Source organism: Chiloscyllium punctatum, chromosome 11 (genome assembly GCF_047496795.1).
Source record: "Chiloscyllium punctatum isolate Juve2018m chromosome 11, sChiPun1.3, whole genome shotgun sequence".
Classification (NCBI taxonomy): domain Eukaryota; kingdom Metazoa; phylum Chordata; class Chondrichthyes; order Orectolobiformes; family Hemiscylliidae; genus Chiloscyllium; species Chiloscyllium punctatum.
The window spans coordinates 58,397,133-58,419,151 of NC_092749.1; the positions used below are offsets into that span (position 1 = coordinate 58,397,133).

The 22,019-nt window shown below is 41.9% G+C and overlaps 1 protein-coding gene across 30 annotated transcripts in view; it reads right to left on the reverse strand.

The window, feature by feature from the left end:
* nrxn1a (neurexin 1a) overlaps positions 1 to 22,019 on the reverse strand; it is a 1,866,202-nt gene that overhangs the window by 980,002 nt on the left and 864,181 nt on the right. For all 30 annotated transcript variants that reach the window (XM_072580867.1, XM_072580862.1, XM_072580863.1 and 27 more), the window contains one exon: positions 18,564 to 19,002. In XM_072580867.1, coding sequence (XP_072436968.1) covers positions 18,564 to 19,002 — 439 coding nt within the window. The remainder of the gene's footprint in view (positions 1 to 18,563; positions 19,003 to 22,019) is intronic.

Consider the following 22,019-nt stretch of genomic DNA (forward strand, 5'->3'; position numbering starts at 1 on the left):
GAAATCTATTTGGACACAGAGACTTGTGAGCCCACAGCTCCATCAGTTAGCAAAATACCATTTTGTGTGTGATTATAATTTCAATAATTTCCTCTCTCGCTTGCATCTCCTGATCTCCAACAATTACTGGCATTTAAAACAATATTTTATATGGAAGACAGGAGGAAAATACCTATTAATTTCATCATCATTTCACTATTATCTATATGAATCCATATTCTCACTCTCTAGAGCACCAACAATTACTTTTCTTTCTTAAACACCTGGATAAAGTCTTGCTATCCTTTTTTTCCCATTTCTAGGTAGCTTACTCTCATATTCTAAATATTTCTTCCTGATTAATCCTCTCATCAGCCTCTGCAATTCTGACCAATCATTGACACTGCTGGTCATCTCTGCATAGTTTTCCTTATCGTAGAGTGTTATAGAGTCATTGAGATGTACAGCACGGAAACAGACCCTTAAGTCCAACTTATCCATATTGACCAGATAATCGAGTCCCATTTGCCAGCATTTTGCACATATCCTTCTCAACTCTTCCTTTTCATATACCTAGCCAGATGTCTTTTAAATGTTGTAATTGTACCAGCCTCCACCACTCCCTCTGGCAGTTTATTGCATGCATACATCACCATTTTATGAACTTCTGTAAGGTCACTTCTCAGCCTCCGACTTGCTCTGGAAAATAGCCCCAGCCAATCAGCTTCTCCATATAATTCAAACTCTCCAAACCTGGCAACATCCTTGTAAATATTTTTTGAACCCTTTCAAGTTTAACAACATCTTTCCTATAGCAAGGAGACCAGAATTGAATGCAGTATTCCAAAAGAGGCCTGACCAATGTCCTGTGCTACTGCAACTCATAAACTCAATGAAATGATCTATAAAGGCAAGATACCAAACACCTTCTTCACAACCCTGTCTAACAGTGATTCCATTTTAAAGGAACTATGAACCTGCACTCCAAGGTCCCTAGGATCTTACCATAATGTAAATATCTCCTGCCCTAATTTGCCTTTCCAAAATGTCACACCTCACATTTATCTAGATTAAACGCCATCTGCCACTCCTCGGCCCACCGACTGATCCGGATAAGGTCCTGTTGTATCCTTAGATAACCTACTTCACTGTCCTTTAACTTCTTTGATTAACCATGGCTGATGGTTCATCACTTCAGAATTTTTTAGTTTAGTAGGAATATTCTCTTCTGACTACAATGAAATATTTCTTCAATGACTGCCGCTGTGTCTCTTTTGATCTATTTCCCAGCCTGGTATGCCACTTCACTTCAGCTAGCTCAGCTTTTGGGCTGTTATTTATCTTTAAGATACTGCTTTCAGCCCCAATCCTCTCCCTTTCCAACTGGATGCAAAAGTAAACCTTATGATGTTCACTGCTACTCAGGCATGCCTTAACTCAGAGGTCATTAAATAATCTTGTAACATTAAACAATACCATGTCACACGTAATTTATTCTCACATCAGGACCAAGTATGCTTACGGTCCTCCACTTGCCTGCTGCTTTGTTGAGACAGTCTGCTGGAACCTCAACTCAATGACAGCTGTTCTGTTAACACTAAAACCTGGATCAAAATGCGCAACCTAATTATATTTATAATTGCTTTCACAGATCACTCCCATTATTAGAATACATGTACTAAATAAGACATTTTCTTCTGTCTGGAGTAGTTTCTTTGGTCTCTTAAAATTAGAAATGAAGAGCCACTTCATATTTCAATTTGAGACTCAATTGCCCCAAAGCATCTTGTGTAGTGCAGCTAGAATACGTTATTGTTTCCCATTCACAAATACTCATCAAAAAGAGTCTAAGATAACTGACAATATTGTGCCTGCAGGTAGGGATGATAGTTCTCTTACAGACCATGTATGCAACATTTGAAAACAGTGTGCAAAAGAGAAACTGATACAGGGTCTACTTATATGAATAAAAGAGTACAAAGGGTTACCACTTAATGCTTTTACAGAAGAACCTGAAAACTAAAAGTTTTTAAAATTAATTGTAAACTGTAGACATGTACTTGACTTTAAATGATGTCAGCTCTCCTCAAAATTGTCAACGTTTATGAAGAAACATTACTCAATAATCAGTACTATGCAGAAGTGTCAAAGGATTCCTTAAAGCACAAAATGCTGCGATGTATGCTGTTACGTGCTGGAACTAATGATGGCCTGAGGGAATCGACAACATAGCCCATCAGCTGGCATTGTTCTTAATTAAACAGGCAGTATCTCTTGCTAATACGCATCCACCTGATAATGTAAAACCACAAAAATATACAACATTTATATCCTCAACATCAAACAATGAAACAAAAAGCATATTATTGTTTACACTGAAAAGCTCAAAGATGAGGGATATGCTGGAAGTGCTTAGCATTATGTGTAGGTGCATATTCTGCTTGGAAATAATAAGTCAGCATTTTAAGTGACTGAGACTAGATTCAAATTAACTCCCCAGATAAGCTCTAGGTAATGATGATGCCATCAGTGCCTTCTTATGAGTATAGCCCTCTTAAATGACTTAGCAAGCTACTCCATTATATTAAACTGCTGCAAATTTTCAAATAAGTGATACCGGATAGAACACCTGTCATCTGTCGATATATCAAAAATCACAACAGCAAACTCAGTCCTGTTAACCTTAATGGTCCTCCTGGCTAACATCTGGGTGCTTGTGCCAAAACTGGGGGAGTTCTCCCATAGACTAGTCAAGAATAACCTGACATTGTCTCTGGTTTGATTTTATAAGTATGACAATGTCCCAGGCACCACGGCTACCATCCAAGGTATGTCACGTCCACAATCAGAATAGACATGCCAGTGGAGGCAGCATTGTGCATAAATCGGGAGAGAATTGCTCCATTTTGAATATGAAACCTGTGTGATCTCAAGGCACCATTTCCAACATGGGCAGAGAAACCTGTGGCTAATTTCAACCAATAGCACCACCTTGAGAACTCCTTGCCCCTGCCTCAGTTAATGAGTCAGTAGTACTCCACATTGTGGAGATGTTGGTGTTGGATTGAGGTGGACAAAGTCAGGAATCCACTTCATATAACGAAGGAGCAGCACTCCGAAAGCATGTGATTTCAAATAGACCTGTTGGACTATAAACTGGTGTTGTGTGACTTCTGAATTTGTCTACTCCATGTTGTACATTTATTGGGAGAAGCCTAGATAGTGGAACGTCACAGAATGTATTCTGAATGAAGAACTTTAATATCCATTCCCAAGAGTTGCTCAATAACATGACTACTGACTACACTAGCCAAGGACACAGCTGTTTAGCTGGGTCTGCAGCAGATAGTGAGGGAACAAATAAAAGAGAAAACATTAGGCGACCTCTTCCTCATCAATTTACCTGTTGTAAGTGCATCTGCCAGTGACTGTAGTGGTCAGAGTGAAAATTGCCTAATCTTGTGGAGATGAAGTCTTATCTTCACACCTTGGATAACCTCTACGTCTTGTGTGGCAATATCAACATGCCAAATGAGGGAGATTTTGAACAAATCTAATGGCTCAAAATTGGACACACGAAAAGTGCTGTGGGCCATCAGCAGCAGCAGAATTTTGTTTAACCATCTCCTATAACCTCATTACCCAGTGGAACCTTTAATCTACCATCACCATCAAGCCAAAGATGCTGCCAGATATTGTGAGTTTCTTCAGTATGTTCTGTGCTTATTTCTGAACACTGGTATACACAGCACATGTTTTTTTATTAAGGCAGGGGATGATCCCTGGTTCAGTACAGGCTGCCGCATTGCCAGGAACAGCATAGCTAAAAATGAGGTGAATCTATAAGCCAAGAACAAATGCAAGTCCAGCAACTTAGTGCAAAAGATAAGGTTGAAGCATTTGAAACAATCTTCAGCCAGAATTGTCAAAAGGATAGTTCATCGTGACCCCCTCCTAAGGACTCCAGCATCGTAGATGCCAATCTTCAGTCAATTCTATTCATTCCACATGATATCAAGGTACTATTACAAAGGCTATGGGTGCTCACAACATTCTGGCAATGTACTGATTACATGTACTCCAAGATTAGCTGGGTCCGAACCAAGCTATTTCAGTACAGATGGGGAAGGTGATGGCCTAGTGGTCTTATCGCTGGACTGTCAATCCAGAGACCCAGGTCACATTCTGGGAACCCGGGTTTGAATCTCGCCACGGCAGATGGTAGAATTTGAATTCAACAAAAATCTGGAATTCAGGGTTTAATGATGACCAAGTCAATTATTAGAAAGAAAAACGCATGTGATTCACAGATGTCCTTAGGGAAGGAAACTGCTGGTCTGGCCTACATGTGACTCCAGACCCACAGCAATATGGTAGACTTTTAATTGCCCTCTGGGCAATTAGGAACAGGCAATAAATCTGGCCTTGCCTGTGATGTCTTCATCCCATGAATGAATAAAGAAGCTACAGCACTGGAATCTACCCAGCAATGTGGAATAATGTTGGCTTTCCCCTGTCCACAAAACAAAGGACAGATTGAGCTCATCAATTACTACCCCATCAAGAACGTGATGGAATACCAATCTGAATGACTGCAGCTCCAAAATACTGAAGTAGCTCAATGCTATCCAAGACAAAGCATCTTGCTTGATTAATGTCTCCATCCACCACTGTCATCATTCACTCCTTTTGCCATCTGTTGTATGTAGGTCTGCTCACATGACTATTGATGATAGAAGCATACTCATGGAAGCATACTGAAAAATTGATCTCAGCCTCAAACTAAAGAAGAGTCAAATCTTTTAGCAACTTATCCCAGGGCAGGTTCTGGTCTATCTCTCTGTTAAAGTCAACATAAAATCCTTGCAAATGTGGAATAGCTTTCATACCTGGGAAGCTAACTCTCATTTAAGGCTGACATCAATGCGACACCCCATTCAATCCATGAGCACCACCTTTGGATAGCTAAGGGTGAAAGTCTTTGACAACTGCAAAAGCAAGTGCTATATATAAGATGTTTGCCCTTCCAACTCTATATATATATATATATACTACAAATATATAGCTGCTATCTCAATATCCTTCAGAAATACTATCCATGCTGTTTGACATGGATCCTCCAAGCCAGCCAAGAGGATAGGCAAATCAACGTCAGCATTATTTAAGGAGCAATGGCTCCAGCATTAAGGCCATTATCATCCAAATTCAACTCTGCTGGCAATCCGCATGAGTTCTGACTGTCAAAGCAAATCTTCATTGCCTAGCTGAAGGAAAGTATTTGAACAAGAGGAGGACAAAGGAAACACTTCAAAGTCTGTTATTTTTAAACAATAAATAAGAGACTTTGCAACTTGTGAACCAGGCACACTGTGCCACCTATGAAGAAGTGAAAGAACCTGAAAGAAATGGTCAGAGAATCAAAGGATTTGGGAAACAAAAGGAAACATCATCAAATCATGAGGACAGGATACATTGAACTGTTTTCCTCCATGCATAAAACCAAGTTTTTTTTCGTCTGTATGTGTATGTTTGGGCATGTGTGTATGGAGGAAGTTAGAAGGGGTTAGAGATTTAACTCGGAGAGTTATAAATCAATAGTTCATAGTTGTTCATCCATTTATTTCTAATTTATTTATTTGCAATAAATAGTAAATCTTGTTCAGTGTCGAAACCTGGTCTGTGTTTTTTTGCTAACCTGAGTCGACCAGACTGTGTTCACTATCAATTTTTATAGTCTTTCTAAACTTTTGGTGATAACTCTGAAAAAGGCGGGGCTGGATTTCCAGTCCACTCCTGGTGAGACATAGCAGTTTATACAAAAGATTCAACAAACCAAAGTCTCATAATATACATGACAGAATGTAATGAATGACAAAACATATGTTTCACAATCATTTTTTCAAATAAAAATCAATGTCACAATTAGTCATGGAGTAGTAATGGCCTACAAAACAGATAAAGGCTCTTTGACCTATCAAAGTTGGGCTAGTCAAAAACAACCACCTAACTATTCTAGTTGTTGGCTTAAAACTTTGAATGCATCGGCATCAGAAATGTACACCTAATTACTTCTTGAATGTTATCAGGGCTTCTATTTCTATGATGCTTACAGGTAGTCAGCTCCAGATTCCCATCACCTTCTGGGTGAAACATGTTTCCTCACATTCCCTCTAAACCTCCTAGCCCTAACCTTAAGTCTATGCACCTATGATTGTTGATTCCTTCAACAAAGGGAAATGTTTATTCATGTCTATCTTGTCTGTGCCCCTCATAAATTTATACCTCTTGATGATGCCCTCCCTCAGTCTTCAGTGCTCAAAGAAAACAGTCCCAGGTGATCTAATGTCTCTTCATAGTTAAACTATTGAGCCCAGCTAACATCCTGGTAACCAAAAGTTGCTGGAAAAGGTCAGCAGGTCTGGCAGCATCTGTGAAGAGAAATCAAAGGATTCTGGGTAATCCAAGATGGAGGATGGGAAAAATTTCTGGTTGTAGAGCTGCTCCTTTTTTTTGAGATATTTTAGGTTTTGGAGGTGATTTCCTTGAAGTCCAGGAGCAGCAATTACAGCAGTTGAGAGAGACAGAGAGAGAGAGAGAGAGAGAGAGAGAGAGAGAGAGTGAGAGAGAAAGAGAGAGAGAGAGAGAACATGCACAGTTACCGCCTTTGCTGTTTGATTTTGTGTATCGCTGAACATCGGAGTGTATCTGGGAAAATTAACAGTGAAATTGACAACTAATCTTGGAGGAACTGTTGGGCGAAGTTCACAGCACAGAACCAAATAATTTAATCGTTGTTTTAAGTCTGTCCAAGAGAAAGGCTGCAGTAGTGAGTATAGTGGATTCTTTCTTGATTATATGTTTTTCGAAATAAGTCTCTTGATTAAACTTAAAATATAAGCCACTGCTGTTAATTTAACTTGGGGCAGTGTTTGTAGAGGAATAAGACGTTGCTATTTTTTGGGTCTATAGATTGTGAAGGAACAAAAATGGCCTTTGCAGTGATATGTACTTCTTGTCAGATGTGGGAATTTAAAGAGAGTTTAAGGGTTACTGCGGCTTTATATCTGCCATAAATGCTGTTGTATGCGAATCTTATCAGATCGAGTGGATCAGTTGGAGAGACAGATAGAAGCGATGAGGAATTTGCAACAGCAACAGTATGTGATGGATGGCAGTTATAGGAAGGGGGGAAAGTCTCCGATACAGTCACACAGATGGGTTAACTCCAGGAAGGGTGAGAGAGGTAGGCAGCTAGTGCAGGAGTCTTTTGTGGATATACCCATTTCAAAGAGTATGCTGTTTTGGAAAATGTAGGGGGTGATGGATTCTCAAGTGAACATATGTGTACCAAGTTTCTGGTATTGAGACTGGCTCTCATGCAATGAAGAATATGCCGGCTTCCAAGAGATCAATTGTGTTAGGGGATTCTGTAGTCAGAGGTACAGACAGAGGTTTCTGCAGCCAGCAGAGAAAAAGCAGAATGGTGTGTTGTTTCCCTAGTGCCAGGATCAAGGATATCTCAGAGAGGGTGCAGAATGTTCTCACAGGGAAGAGGGGCCAGCAGGACGTCATTTTCCACATTGAAACCAACGATATAGGAAGGGAAAAGGTTGAGATTCTGAAGGGACATTACAGAGTTACACAGTAATTTAGAAAGGAGGTCCTCAAGGGTAGTAATATCTGGATTACTCCCAGTGCTACGAGCTAGTGAGGGCAGAGATAGGAGGATAGAGCAGATGAATGCATGGCTGAGGAGTTGGTTAACGGGAGAAGGATTCACATTTCACAAAGGATTATTAGAATCTCTTTTGGGGTAGACGTGACCTGCACAAGAAGGACGGATTGCACATAAATTGGAAGGGGACTAATATACTGGTAGGGAAATTTGCTAGAACTGCTTGGGAGGATTTAAACTAGTAAGGTGGGGGGGGGGGGGGGGGAGGGGGGGGGGAGGGGGGGGGACCCAGGGAGATAGTGAGGAAAGAGGTCAATCTGAGATGGGTATAGCTGAGAACAGAAGTGAGTCAAACAGTCAGGGCAGGCAGGGACAAAGTAGGACTAATAAATTTAACTGCATTTATTTCAATGCAAGGGCCCGAACAGGGAAGGCAGCTGAACTCAGGGCATGGTTAGGAACATGGGACTGGGATATTATAGCAATTACGGAAACATGGCTCAGGGATGGGCAGGACTGGCAGCTTAATGTTCCAGGATACAAATGCTACAGGAAGGATAGAAAAGGAGACAAGAGAGGAGGGGGAGTGGTATTTTTGATAAGGGATAGCATTACGGCTGTGCTGAGGGAGGATATTCCTGGAAATACATCCAGGGAAGTTATTTGGGTGGAACTGAGAAATAAGAAAGGGATGATCACCTTATTGGGATTGTATTATAGACACCCCAATAGTCAGAGGGAAATTGAGAAACAAACTTGTAAGGAGATCTCAGCTATCTGTAAGAATAATAGGGTAGTTATGATCGGGGATTTTAACTTTCCAAACATCGACTAGGACTGCCATAGCATTGAAGGTTTAGATGGAGAGGAATTTCTTAAGTGTGTACAAGATAATTTTCTGATTCAGTATGTGGACGTACCTACTAGAGAAGGTGCAAAACTTGACCCTCTCTTGGGAAATAGGGCAGGGCAGGTGACTGAGGTGTCAGTGGGGGAGCACTTTGGGGCCAGCGACCATAATTCTATTTGTTTTAAAATAGTGATGGAAAAGGATAGACCAGACCTAAAAGTTGAAGTTCTAAATTGGAGAAAGGCCAATTTTGACAGTATTAGGCAAGAACTTTCAAAAGCTGATTGGAGGCAGATGTTCGCAGGTAAAGGAATGTCCGAAAAATGGGAAGCCTTCAGAAATGAGATAACAAGAATCCAGAGAAAGTATATTCCTGTCAGGGTGAAAGGGAAGGCTGGTAGGTATAAGGAATGCTGGATGACTAAAGAAATTGAGGGTTTGGTTAAGGAAAAGAAGGAAGCATATGTCAGGTATAGAAAGGATAGATCGAGTGAATCCTTAGAAGAGGAGAAGAAAGTAAGAGTATACTTAAGAGGGAAATCAGGAGGGCAAAACGGTGACATGAGATAGCATTGGCAAATAGAATTAATGAGAATCCAAAGGGTTTTTACAAATATACTAAGGACAAAAGGGTAACTAGGGAGAGAATAGGGCCCTTCAAAAATCAGCAAGGCGGCCTTTGTGTGGAGCCACAGAAAATGGGGGAGATACTAAATGAATATTTTCCATCAGTATTTACTGTGGAAAAGGATATGGAAGATATAGACATTAGGGAAATAGATGGTGACATCTTGCAAAATGTCTAGATTACAGAGGAGGAAGTGCTGGATGTCTTGAAATGGTTAAAGGTGGATAAATCCCCAGGACCTGATCAGGTGTACCCGAAAACTCTGTGGGAAGCTAGAGAAGTGATTTCTGGGCCTCTTGCTGAGATATTTTTAACATCGATAGTCACAGGTGAGGTGTCGGGAGACTGGAGGTTGGCTAACATGGTGCCACTGTTTAAGAAGGGCAGTAAAGACAAGCCAGGGAACTATAGACAGGTGAGCCTGACCTCGGTGGTGGGCAAGTTGTTGGAGGGAATCCTGAGGGACAGGATGTGCATGTATTTGGAAACGCAAGGACTGATTCGGGATAGTCAACATTGGTTTGTGCGTGGGAAATCTTGTCTCACAAACTTGATTGAGTTTTTTGAAGAAGTAACAAAGAAGATTGATGAGGGCAGAGCAATAGATGTGATCTATATGGACTTCAATAAGGTGTTCGACAAGGTTCCACATGGGAGACTGATTAGCAAGGTTAGATCTCATGGAATACAGGGAGAACTAGCCATTTGGATACAGAACTTGCTCAAAGGTAGAAGACAGAGGGTGGTGGTGGAGGGTTGTTTTTCAGACTGGAGGCCTGTGACCAGTGGAGTGCCACAAGGATTGGTGCTGGGCCCTCTACTTATTGTCATTTACATAAACGATTTGGATACGATCATAAGAGGTACAGTTCATAAGTTTGCAGGTGACACCAAAATTGGAGGTGTAGTGGACAGCGAAGAGAGTTACCTCAGATTACGACAGGATCTGGACCAGATGGGCCAATGGACTGAGACGTAGCAGATGGAGTTTAATTCAGATAAATGCGAGGTGCTGCATTTTGGGAAAGCAAATTTTAGTAGGACTTATACACTTAATGGTAAGGTCCTAGGGAGTGTTGCTGAACAAAAAGACCTTGGAATGTAGGTTCATAGCTCCTTTAAAGTGAAGTCGCAGGTAGGTAGGATAGTGAAGAAGGCGTTTGGTATGCTTTCCTTTATTGGTCAGAGTACTGAGTACAGGAGTTGGGAGGTCATGTTGCGGCTGTACAGGACATTGGTTAGGCCACTGTTGGAATATTGTGTGCAATTCTGGTCTCCTTCCTATCGGAAAGATGTTGTGAATCTTGAAAGGGTTCAGAAAAGATTTACAAGGCTGTTGCCAGGGTTGGAGGATCTGAGCTACAGAGAGAGGCTGAACAGTCTGGTGCTGTTTTCCCTGGAGTGTCGGAGGCTGAGGGGTAACCTTATAGAAGTTTACAAAATTATGAAGGGCATGGATAGGATAAATAGACAAAGTCTTTTCCCTGGGGTCGGGAATTCCAGAACTAGAGGTCATAGGTTTAGGGTGAGAGGGGAAAGATATAAAAGAGACCTAAAGGGCAACTTCTTCACGCAGAGGGTGGTACGTGTATGGAATGAGCTGCCAGACAATATGGTGGAGTCTGGTACAATTGCAACATTTAAGAGGCATTTGGATGGGTATATGAAGAGGAAGGGTTTGGAGGGATATGGCAGGTGGGACTAGATTGAGTTGGGATATCTGGTCGGCATGGACTGGTTGAACCGAAGGGTCTGTTTCCATGCTGTACATCTCCATGACTCTATGACTCGAAGTTAATGTTTCTAGTCTAGTGACCTTTCATCAGAACTCCCAGTTAACTGGGCATGCACACGAAGGTCTCTCTAATCATCAGTGCTTCCTAGGTTTACCAATCATCATGTATTCTCTTGCCTTGTTTGTCCTGTCCAGATGCATTACCTCACACTTATCCAGACTAAACTTCATTTGCCAGTGTGCAGCCCATCTGATGATCCCATGTCTATATATATATATCCTCCTGTAATCTAAGGGATCCCACCTCACTATTTACTACTCCATCAAGGTTTCATATCATTTGCAAACTTACTGATCAACCCATCTACATTCATGTCTGAATCATTTATGTACACCACAAACAGTAACATCCCCAACACAGATCCCTGCATAACTCCACTGGATACAGATTTCCAGTCACAAGTGTCACAAAGCTGGTCCATTTTTTTCTAAAATCTGTTCCTTTTCTCAAGAATACTGTGTCCTTGGGTTTTTCCAGAGGGGTAATAAAACAGTCCTGGCTCTGATTAGACTGGTTTGGTACAGAGATTAAAGGATATTGAGAGGCATTTTTGTTTTTATGTCAACAGATGAGACTTCAGACCAAAGTGGTCATGTTTTAGAAGTGACCTGTATAATGAAAGGGGAGCGGTCAGGTCTCTAGCTGAGCGGTTCAGTCCAGAACTAGTTAGGAGTTCAGCTGTGTGGAAACAGGTTGCAAAACTCTCTCTCTCTCTCTGCCCTTCTAACTTCAACCTGCATGCATCTGTTCCTTTACGGTTTTTTTAAGGGGGTTTGCTAATTGGGACTGTTGTGCATTTTCATGACAGCATAATTAAGTCTAGTTTGGATAGACTGAGTTCTGCAGGAGTTCTTTATTTTGTTCCTTGTGTTTATTGTGTAATTGTGTGAATAAATGGCTATCTGTTTTAAAACCTCGTAGTCAACATGGCTAACTTACTCCGGATAATTCTCACTGTACACATACCGAAACAAATTGCAAAGTTATGGTCTAGGTTGCCTGCTCAAGAATGTTTTGCCAATGTGCAGCCCATCTGACGATCCCATATATATATATATATATCCTCCTGTAACACAAGACATCCCTTGACATTCTGCTTTCTGCCACTCAGCCTATTCTGTATCCAATTTGCAAAGTTTCCTTGGATTCCATGTTACTTTGGCTATCAGTCTCCTGTATGGGACATTATAAAAAACCTTGCTGAAGCCCAAGTAATCTATGGAATTTTCAGGAAACAATGTTTCCCTGATTCCACGTACAGATCAACAGAGTTTGAGTGAAAAAACAATCAACCCCATCTGCATGACACTGATGTTTTACATCGTCAGTGCTACAATAGCTGATATAATTACATATTGTAACTTCACATGTGTCACAACCCATGAAATCAAACAAAACTCAAGGACACAACAGAAACTGCAGCAGGCTGTTTAAGAAACACTTTCACATCTGAATATGGAAGAAGATGATCCCTTTCTTCAGAATTAGTGAAGTTAAAATTTCATCGCTCTGCCGTGCAGAAGGAAATGAAAGTTGAAGAGGAAAAGGCCGATCTACTAGTTCAGTTATAAATCCAAATTTGAGAATACCATCTCTGAGATGAAGAAGTCTTTAAGGAGTTTCTTCAATCATCTCACAAAATTGAGTTAAGAGCTAAGACAGAAAGAAAGGAATAGGATAAACTACAAGCTCTGTATCATTAATACATGAAGATCTGTAATAACTCATATTTTAACCACTCCAGCCTCAGCAGGAGCAGTGAGGGAAAGTTTGGCTTGAGCTTAAAGCTACGCTGTGAAAAAAAAATGACAGACCTGCAAAAATATCACACACAGCAAGGAGCTATAATTTTCATCTTTTGGAAAAAAATGCCAGCAATGACACTGTAGTGAAAGAACTTAAGCAGGACATAGAGCAAGTCAAACAACTGCTGAAGCAGCAAATGGAAAAGGCATGGGCTTTCAAGAGCAAAAAGAAATTGAAGAAGCTGAACAGTTCTTACAGTGGGTTGTGAAGGAGAACATATACTTGACAAAAAGGCTAAAGCTTGGTCAAATTCAAAGAATCTAGAGTACTAAAACAAAGCTTTAAATAAGTTGTTAGCTGTTAAAGAATAAAACAGTACGTGCCATGAGGATTTGAACCATTCAAAATAGCTTAAGCAATAAGATCATCCACCTAATCTAGAACAAAACATGGTTGTACAGCATTGGGATCAGTACCTATAATCCATGCCAATATAAAAAGGAACAAGTGACACTATCACTGATGACTGTAGCAACCGACAGAACCTCCATACAAAGTCACCTTAACAAATTCCAGATGTATCAGGAAATTACCCATACGTTAAGGAGACACTCAGGCTCAATTTCTCTTGTAAATATTTAAACTTATTTTTAAAAAGGAGAGTGATGCTGTATGTGCACTTTGCCTTTAAGAACTCTATGCTCTATGCTGATACAATGTTATGACTGCCTGGGAGTTAATCTGCTGTGACTTCGCAATTCACCTGGACCATCTCGGACACCTCGGACACCTTTTTGGACATCTCTGGCGATTGACTCAACACAGATATCTACTTCAAACCCACCAACTCTCACAACTACTTGGACTACACCGCCTCCCACCCTCACCCTATCTCCTGTAAAAATGTGTTTCCTTACTCCCAATTCTTCCGCCTCCACTGTATCTGCTCCCAGGAGAAGCAATTCCACTCCAGGACAACCCAGGTGACCTCCTACTTTAAAGACCACAATTTCCTCTCTCACATGATCAACAATGCCCTCCAACACATCTCCTCCACTTCCCTCACCTCCACCCTTGAACCCCATCCCTCTAACTGTAACAAGGATAGAACTCCACTGGTCCTCAACTTACCACCCCACTAATCTCTGGATACAGTGAATTATCCTCCGCTATTTCCACCACTTTCAATCAGGGTCCACCACCAGAGATATATTTCCCTCCCCACCCTGATCTGTGCTCCACAGAGACCATTCCCTCCGCAACTCCCTTATGCGGTCTACAGCCCCCACCACCCACCCTCCATTCCCAGCACCTTCGCTTGCTGCCGCAAGAGGTGTAGGACCTGTGCCTGCACCTCCGCTCTCACCTCCGTCCAAAGCCCCAAGATCATTTTACATATGGCAGAGATCCTCCTGCCCAAGTACCTCATCTACTGTGTCCGTTGCTTTTAATGTGGTCTCCTTTACATTGGGGAGAGGAGATGCCAATTCATGGAACATTTCAGGAATGTCTCTGGGACATACGCACCAAACACCCTCATCGCCCTCTGGCCGACCACTTCAACTCCCCCTCCTACTCTGACAAAGACATGCAAGTTCTGGGTCGCCTCCACCACCAAATCCAAGCCACCCAACAACTGGAGAAAGAACACTTCATCTTCTGTCTTGGGACCATCCAATCCACACAGCATCAACGCCAACTTCACCACTTTCCTTATCTTCCATCCCCCCACCTCATCCCAGATCGGGTCCGCCCTCTTGAACTGTCCTACCTGTCTATTTTCTTTTCCCACCTGTCCGCTTTACCTTCCCTCCAAACCTATCACTTTCATTCCCCACCTGCACCGACATTGTGCCTTCCCAGCTACCTTCTTCCCATCCTCACCCTCCTATTTATCTTTCAGCCCCCTTCGCACCCCTTCCCTGAGCCCTTCCTCCATTTTCCTGATGAAAGGTTTATGCCTGAAACATTGACTTTCTTGCTTCTCGGATGCTGCCTGACCTGCTGCGCTTTTCCAGGCTATACTTTTCAAAGCTGCACATACAACAATCTGTTGATTGCTGGTAATGGCTACAACATAACCTTTAATTTGTTTTTACTGTTTTTTTCTTTCTTTTTAGCTCTCAGAGTGACCAGAATCTTTGAGACTCCTGTTTTTTTTTTCCTTTTACCCCCACACTACTGCCAAACTGTGGTAGTGCCTATATTTTCCCCAGCACCCATGTTGGGTGTGTGCAGGTGTGGGACACAGTGAAAGACACAAGGTGCACAACTGTTTATTCGATTTCCACCACCAGGAAGAAAGGAAACACCCAAGTGGCCAGAGACAAGCAGTGCCCTTCTTAGAGGGCAATGCTGCATGATCGAACAGTGAAGGGGAGGACAAGGACTAAATCAAAATAGAGTTGGAGGGGGAAATAATACACTCCACTCCCTGTGGTGCCCACCTCTCCCTGAACAGCTCAAGGGTGTTGGCGGACACTGCATGCTCCTTCTCCAGAGACACCCAGGCTCTGACAAAACCGCGGAAGAGGGGCAGGCAACAGGCCCTAACAACCCCCTCCACGGCATGCTGTCTGGACCTGTTTATGGCCAGTTTGGCCAGACCCAGGAGCAAACCCATGAGGAGGTCCTCAGACCTGCCCTCCCCGCTCTGTACCAGGTGCCTGAAGATCAGGAGCGTGAGGCTGAAGTGCAACCAAAAACAGAGAAGAACGTTTTTAAAAAAATCAAAAAGGGTGTGCAAGCACCCATACCCAATATATACATAGTTCATGGAATCCAGAGCACCACAGAACAAGCAGTTGGGCTGGGAGTCCGTGAGCTACCACAATCTGCGGTTGCAGGGGACCACTGTGTGCAGCATCCTCCACCCCAGATCCCCAGTGGATAAGCAATGGAAAACATTCAAAGAGTAAATGGGTAAACTCCAAAACTTATTTATTCCTGTTTCGCACATGAGTGAAAAGGGAACAGTGGTCAAACCATGTCATACAAGGGAAGTTAGAGATAGTACTAGATGCAAAAATAAGGCACACAAATTGTCAAGAGTAAACAAAAGACCTGACGATTGGAAACTGTTTCAAAGTCAGCAAAAGAAGGCCAAGAAATTGATTAAAAAGCGAAAAACAGAGTATGACTGTAAGCTTGCGGGTAACATAAAAATTGAATGCAAAAATTTCTATAGTTATCTCAAAAGAAAACGATTGGTGAAAACTAATGTGGGTCTTTTACAGTCAGAAATGGGAAGATTTATAACATCGAACAAAGAAATGCTCATGAACTAAATTCATACTTTGTTTCTGTCTTTACATCACAATCATTGGCAGTCCATTGCAGACAAAAGTAACTCTCTTCCACTCTCAGGGTGATCTGTAGGTGACGGTACAGACCAATGTACAGACCAACAGAACTTAAGGCAGAAGGTGATCACGGGAAGGGCTGGGGGCAAGGGGGTGCGCTTTGTGTAGCAGTGCACGTCTTTTGATTTTTTTTGTCTGGCTTCTGTTTTTTTTCCCCAGTGGTAAGTCTCGAAGTACTCGATGCCTTCCTGGATCCTCCTCATCCACTTTGGGCAGCCTTAGGCCAGTGACTCCCAAGAGTCTGTGGGAATGCCGCACTTACCTATGAGGCCTTGAGGGTATATAACACTTCTAAAATAGCCATTCCTAGTTCTTCAATGTATTGCTCCAGAAATGCATCTTGTACACACTTAAGGAATTCACTCCCCACAATGTTAGTGCTAAATAGGTTTACCAATGTATGCATACTGAAGTTAGATTCGATTAGATTAGATTCCCTATAGTGTGGAAACAGGCCCTGCAGCCCAACCAGCCCACACCGACCCTCCAAAGAGTAACCCACCCAGACACATTTCCCTCTGACTAGTAAGTTGTCCATTATTCCTGTTTTTCACATATTACATGCATCTTCAAATTCCTTAGTGTAATGACACTCAACCTGACCACTTTAGCTTGGTAGCCTGTCAACACCTTCTGCCAACATTTGCTTCCTTTTGCCATCCCTTAGCTCCATTCAAATGATTCTACATCTTGTTCCAAAAACCCTCTCTCAACTGAACTCATCCCTCCCTATCATCTTTAAATTTTTTTGCCTACCTTCATAAATGACGAGTCACTTTGGAAATGCAATTCCTACTCATTGTCACCCTGTAGCCATATCACATAATGGCAATTAAATCATACCCATTTACCTCAATTTGTGCTTTCAAATCCTCAATAGGATGTTGCATGCATTCAAATAGGGTACTTTTAATTCTCCCGTCTTAATATTATTTTGTGTTCTGGTCCGATTTGATAATTGCCTTTGCTTTGTCTGTCCTATAATTTCACAATACTTTTCTACTTCCTGTTACAAGTTTATCTTCCCTCCAATCCCTCCCTCTTGGTCCCCATCACCCTGCCCTCCCAACTTGAAACATGTTTGCTCAGTTAATCATTGAGGTATGTCTCATACAATAAACCCACCACTGGGAGAAAAAGTATGACTTTGTGGAAAAATAACAAATACTACCAAATTGGTTATCCTTTGTACAAATGAGTAATTGTCATCCAACAGTAAACACTTGCAGATACTGTTTTAACTCAGAAAAATATTTTTCCATGTAGCTTTTCCCAATTTGGAAGATACCTGTAATTCAACTCTAATTTTAGCTTTTTATCTTTGTAAAATGGTCCAGAAAGGTTTAGAGAGCAAAGTTTGTCCTCAGAACCCATTTTCTTTTGCCTTTGGAAACCTCAATAAAGCGGTTATGACAGAGTAAATTTCTCTTTTAAAGTCACAGGCTTTATTGTAAGCTCTAGCTGATCTAATTCACTGTCCCCAGCTTTCATGCCTGCAGATTTCCAGTAAGCATGTTGGACATTATCATAAGTAGGTACTGTCTAACCTGTGGCCTGGTAAAAACCAAATACTCCAGTAAAGCCTGAGATCAGATATAGGTGTTTCATGGTCTGTTTAGATTGACTATTCAACAAAAATAACTCCCTCAGCTTAAGAAGGACGTCTAATTTGTCTTTTGAGAAGGTCAAATAAAAGTTTGATTAGCAATCATATTATTGATACAATTGGGGGATGGAACATTAGCTGTTTGTTTTAATGCTTGTTTTATTATCCTGTGAACACAAATCCAAGAGAAACATGGCTATTTTTCAAACAACTATGAGAAACCCTTAGAGGCCATGAACAAAATATATCTTCGAGTCATTGAATGTCTGCTTCCAAGGCAACTACTTTTGTTTAGACAACACAAACAATAATTTAATAGATTGACTATTTTCAAAAGCTCTCAGAGTGAAAATTTCATGGGCACGCAACCTTGTCAATTAGCTCAGAATGTGAACAGTAATGATCTCCACAATTGCCGGAATCTGTCTGTGGTATATCTCCATTGCAAAGAAGTGGATGGAACTGAATTTCTGCAAAATGTGATATTGGTGATTTGGATGTTAATGCTTGGTTCTCCCCACTACCCAAAACATCGAGAGTACAAAATGCCAGATTCTGACCACTGCTGAAAAAATTTTGCAACACTTCCACCGATATTTTGTTCAGATGGCAAGTTATGTTATCTCCATGTGATTTTTCCAACAATTTTTCATTTTTGCTTTTCTTTGTGGAAATCAGTGCTATAGCAAATAATATATCTCAGGTTGGGGCCATTGGAAGTCCTGGGTTTGGGAATCCCACTTCCTGAGGGCTTGGCATGGGAACAGGCTTTGTCTCCAAATCAAGAAACTGAAAACCCTTTAACAATATCCAAACTAAGGTGTAACATAATCTGCTTTCTCTCCCTTTGTCATTTAGCCCACTGGATTTTATGGGTTTTTAAAAAATAAAATGTCATCAATAAAAGTTAGAAAATCTCACCTGATCGTCCATCTCTCTGAAAATCCACGTGATACCACTCTCCATCATTCACCTTCCTTTGAGTGGCTTTTGTTTTAATAGCACCAGATCCCATGTCTAGTAGAAGGTACAAGTGTCCATCAAGCATTTCAATAGCAAAGAAGTCGACTTTCACTATTCGGGGATTTTTGGCATCTTTTTGGTGTCGTGGTTTGCCATGACTAAAAAGAATCAGTCCATTTGGTTCAGTGGTGCGAAAGTCAAATGAAATAGAGCCCGTCTTTTTAGCATTCCACTTTGGTAGTGAAATAAAAGATTCAGGGGTCTCAAATGTGATTGGATCTAATGTTGCAACGTTCTCACATTTGAAGGCCACCATTCCGTGAATCTTCATCTTGCGATCTCCTTGCTTGGCGAGCCGTGATAATTCCAATCGGACATCATTGTTTTTGTAAACAACCTACAAGTGAAATAATAAGGTTAAAAATTGCTTCCAGAATCCAACTTTAAGCAACAGTACACTTGCTGAAGATGAATTGCTGTAGTTAACAGAGATTAAGAAAGGAATGTTCTGGGAGAGAAAAAGCACTGTTTTTTTTAAAAATAAGAAATTGTAGAGTATGTCACAATGTCACAAATTCATTGATATCCCATGTTGGCTATTTAACAATGTCAGACAGTGGAGCAATATTTTCATATAAAAGGATAAATTAGACCAAATTTTCCAATGGGTGGCAATCTCATGTAGAGATTCTACACAAGCTTACAACTCCATCCCTTCTTTTTCACAAACAGGAGATTCCAATCAAGGCTACTTCAGAAACATGGAGCCATACTTACATTCTGATTGTTCTCTCATTGTATAGAACTGTCAGAAGAAGGCAAGTAATTTCTCCTTCTCACAATGATTTTCTGAAACTTCAACATTCAGAATCACAGTCACTTTGATAGCCGCTGTCAAATGGTAAGCACATAATGGCAAGTATGATGCTTGGGTATGTAAAGAGTAGAGTGCCACCTGTGTCAAGTACCCTGTAAGTAGGGTGCCATTTGGATAGGGGAATGGGTGCCAGGTGGGTAGATGTGAAGTGGGTAGCAAATGGGTCACCAGGGGTCAGGGTGCTAGGTGGATGGGAGTAGAATGTCAAGGGTTCGTGCACAAGGTGCTCAGTGAAGTGATGCAGTCTAAGGGGAGGTCAGGGTGGGTGAAATAAATTGGGTCCAATGGGGGAGAGTCAGCATTAGGTCCAAAGGGGGTTAGTATGATGAGGAGCTTGGTGTGGGATCAGGTTCTTGGTGGTTTCAGGTCTAGGGATGGGGCAGAACAACTGGATGCAAAGCAGGGCAAGAGGTGGGCAAAGCAGCATGTGAGTGGGTCCACAGCAAAGTAAGGGGTATCAGAACTGAAAAGGGGGAATTGGGGGTATTTGCATTCTCAGCAGGGAAAACCGGTTCAGCTCCAGGGGCAAGGAAAACTGTGTCAGGTCCAAAGTGGGAGAAGGTAGTCAAATCTGGAGTGAGGGTATGGGAGGCTGGTCCACCAGTGGGGGAAAAGGGGTCAGCTCCGTAGGGTTTTGGGTCTGAAAAGGGGAAGGTTGGGGCTGGACAGATGGGGAGGACAGGTCAACTCCCAAGAGGTCAGCACCTGAAGAGGGGGTTGGGATTGGATTGGGGGATGAGAGGAGCAGGTTCAGAGCATAAGAGAGGGGGTGTTGGGAGTTCAATAAAGATCAATAGCTTTTGAATTCAATAGAAATCTGGTAATAAGAATCTAATGATGACCATGAAGCCATTGTCATTGTTAGAAAATCCCATCTGGTTCACTAATATCATTTAGGGAAGGAAGCTGCCTATATGTGACTCCAGATCCACAGCAATGTGATTGACTCTTAACTATCCTCTGGCCAGTTAGGGAAATGCAATAAATGCAATGATCTCATTCTGTGAATGGAAAAAAAGGTCGGATTTGGTGGGGTACAAATTGGAATATGTGAGGTAATATGGGGTCAGTTGAGTAATTAGGAATGAGACTGTGTATTCAATAGACTTTTGAGAGTTATAAGGTAGCCAGGAAGGATCAGAAGAGAGAGCTAAGAGCAGCAAGGAGGGGACATGAAAAGTCCTTAGTTGGTAGGATTAGGGAAAACCCAAAGGCTTTCTAAAGGTATGTCAGAATAAAAGAATGACTACGGTAGGAATAGGTCCAGTCAAGGATAGTAGTGGGAAGTTGCGTGTGGAGGCTGAAGAGATTGGGGAGACACTGAATGAATACTTTTCGTCAGTATTCACTCAGGAACAGGACATTGTTGCCAATGTGAACACCGAGTCACAATTAAGTAGAATGGACGGCTTTTGAGGTATGTAGGGAAGAGGTGTTGGAAATTCTGGAAAGGGTGAAAATCGATAAGTCCCCTGGGCCTGATGGCATTTATCCTAGGATTCTCTGGGAAGCAAGGGAGGAGATTACAGAGCCATTGGCCTTGATTTTTATGTCCTCGTTGTCTACAGGAATAGTGCCAGAAGACTGGAGGATAGCAAATGTGGTTCCCTTGTTCAAGAAGGGGAGTAGGGATAACCCTAGTAACTATAGGCTGGTGAGCCTCACTTCTGTTGTGGGCAAAGTCTTAGACAGAATTGTAAGGGATAGGATTTATGAACATCTGAATAGGAATAATGTGATCAATGATAGTCAGCATGGTTTTGTGAAGGGCAGATCATGCCTCACAAACCTTATTGAATTCTTTGAGAAGGTGACTCAGGAAGTGGACGAGGGTAAAGCCGTAGATGTGGTGTATATGGATTTTAGTAAGGCATTTGATAACGTTCCTCATGGTAGGCTACTGCAAAAAATACGGAGGTATGGCATTGAGGGTGAGTTGGAGGTTTGGATCAGGAATTGGCTGGCTGGAAGAAGACAGAGGGTAGTAGTTGATGGTAAAGGATCATCTTGGAGTGCAGTTACTAGCGGTGTTCCGCAAGGATCTGTTTTGGGACCATTGCTGTTTGTCATTTTTATAAATGACCTGGAGGAGGGGCTAGAAGGTTGGGTGAGCAAGTTTGCGGATGATACGAAAGTCGGTGGAGTTGTTGACAGTGAGGAAGGATGTGTCAGGTTACAGCGGGATATAGATAAGCTGCAGAGCTGGGCAGAAATGTGGCAAATGGAGTTCAATGTGGGTAAGTGTGAGGTGATTCACTTTGGTATGAGTAACAAAAAGATGGGTTACTGGGCTAATGGTCAGATGCTTGGTAGTATGGATGAGCAGAGGGGTCTTGGTGTCCATGTACACAGATCTCTGAAAGTTGCCACCCAGGTAAATAGTGCGGTGAGGAAGGCATATGGCATACTGGCTTTTATTGGTAGAGGAATTGAGTTCCGGAGTCCTGAGGTCATGTTGCAGTTGTATAAGACTCTGGTGCGGCCGCATCTGGAGTATTGTGTGCAGTTTTGATTGCCATACTATAGGAAGGATATGG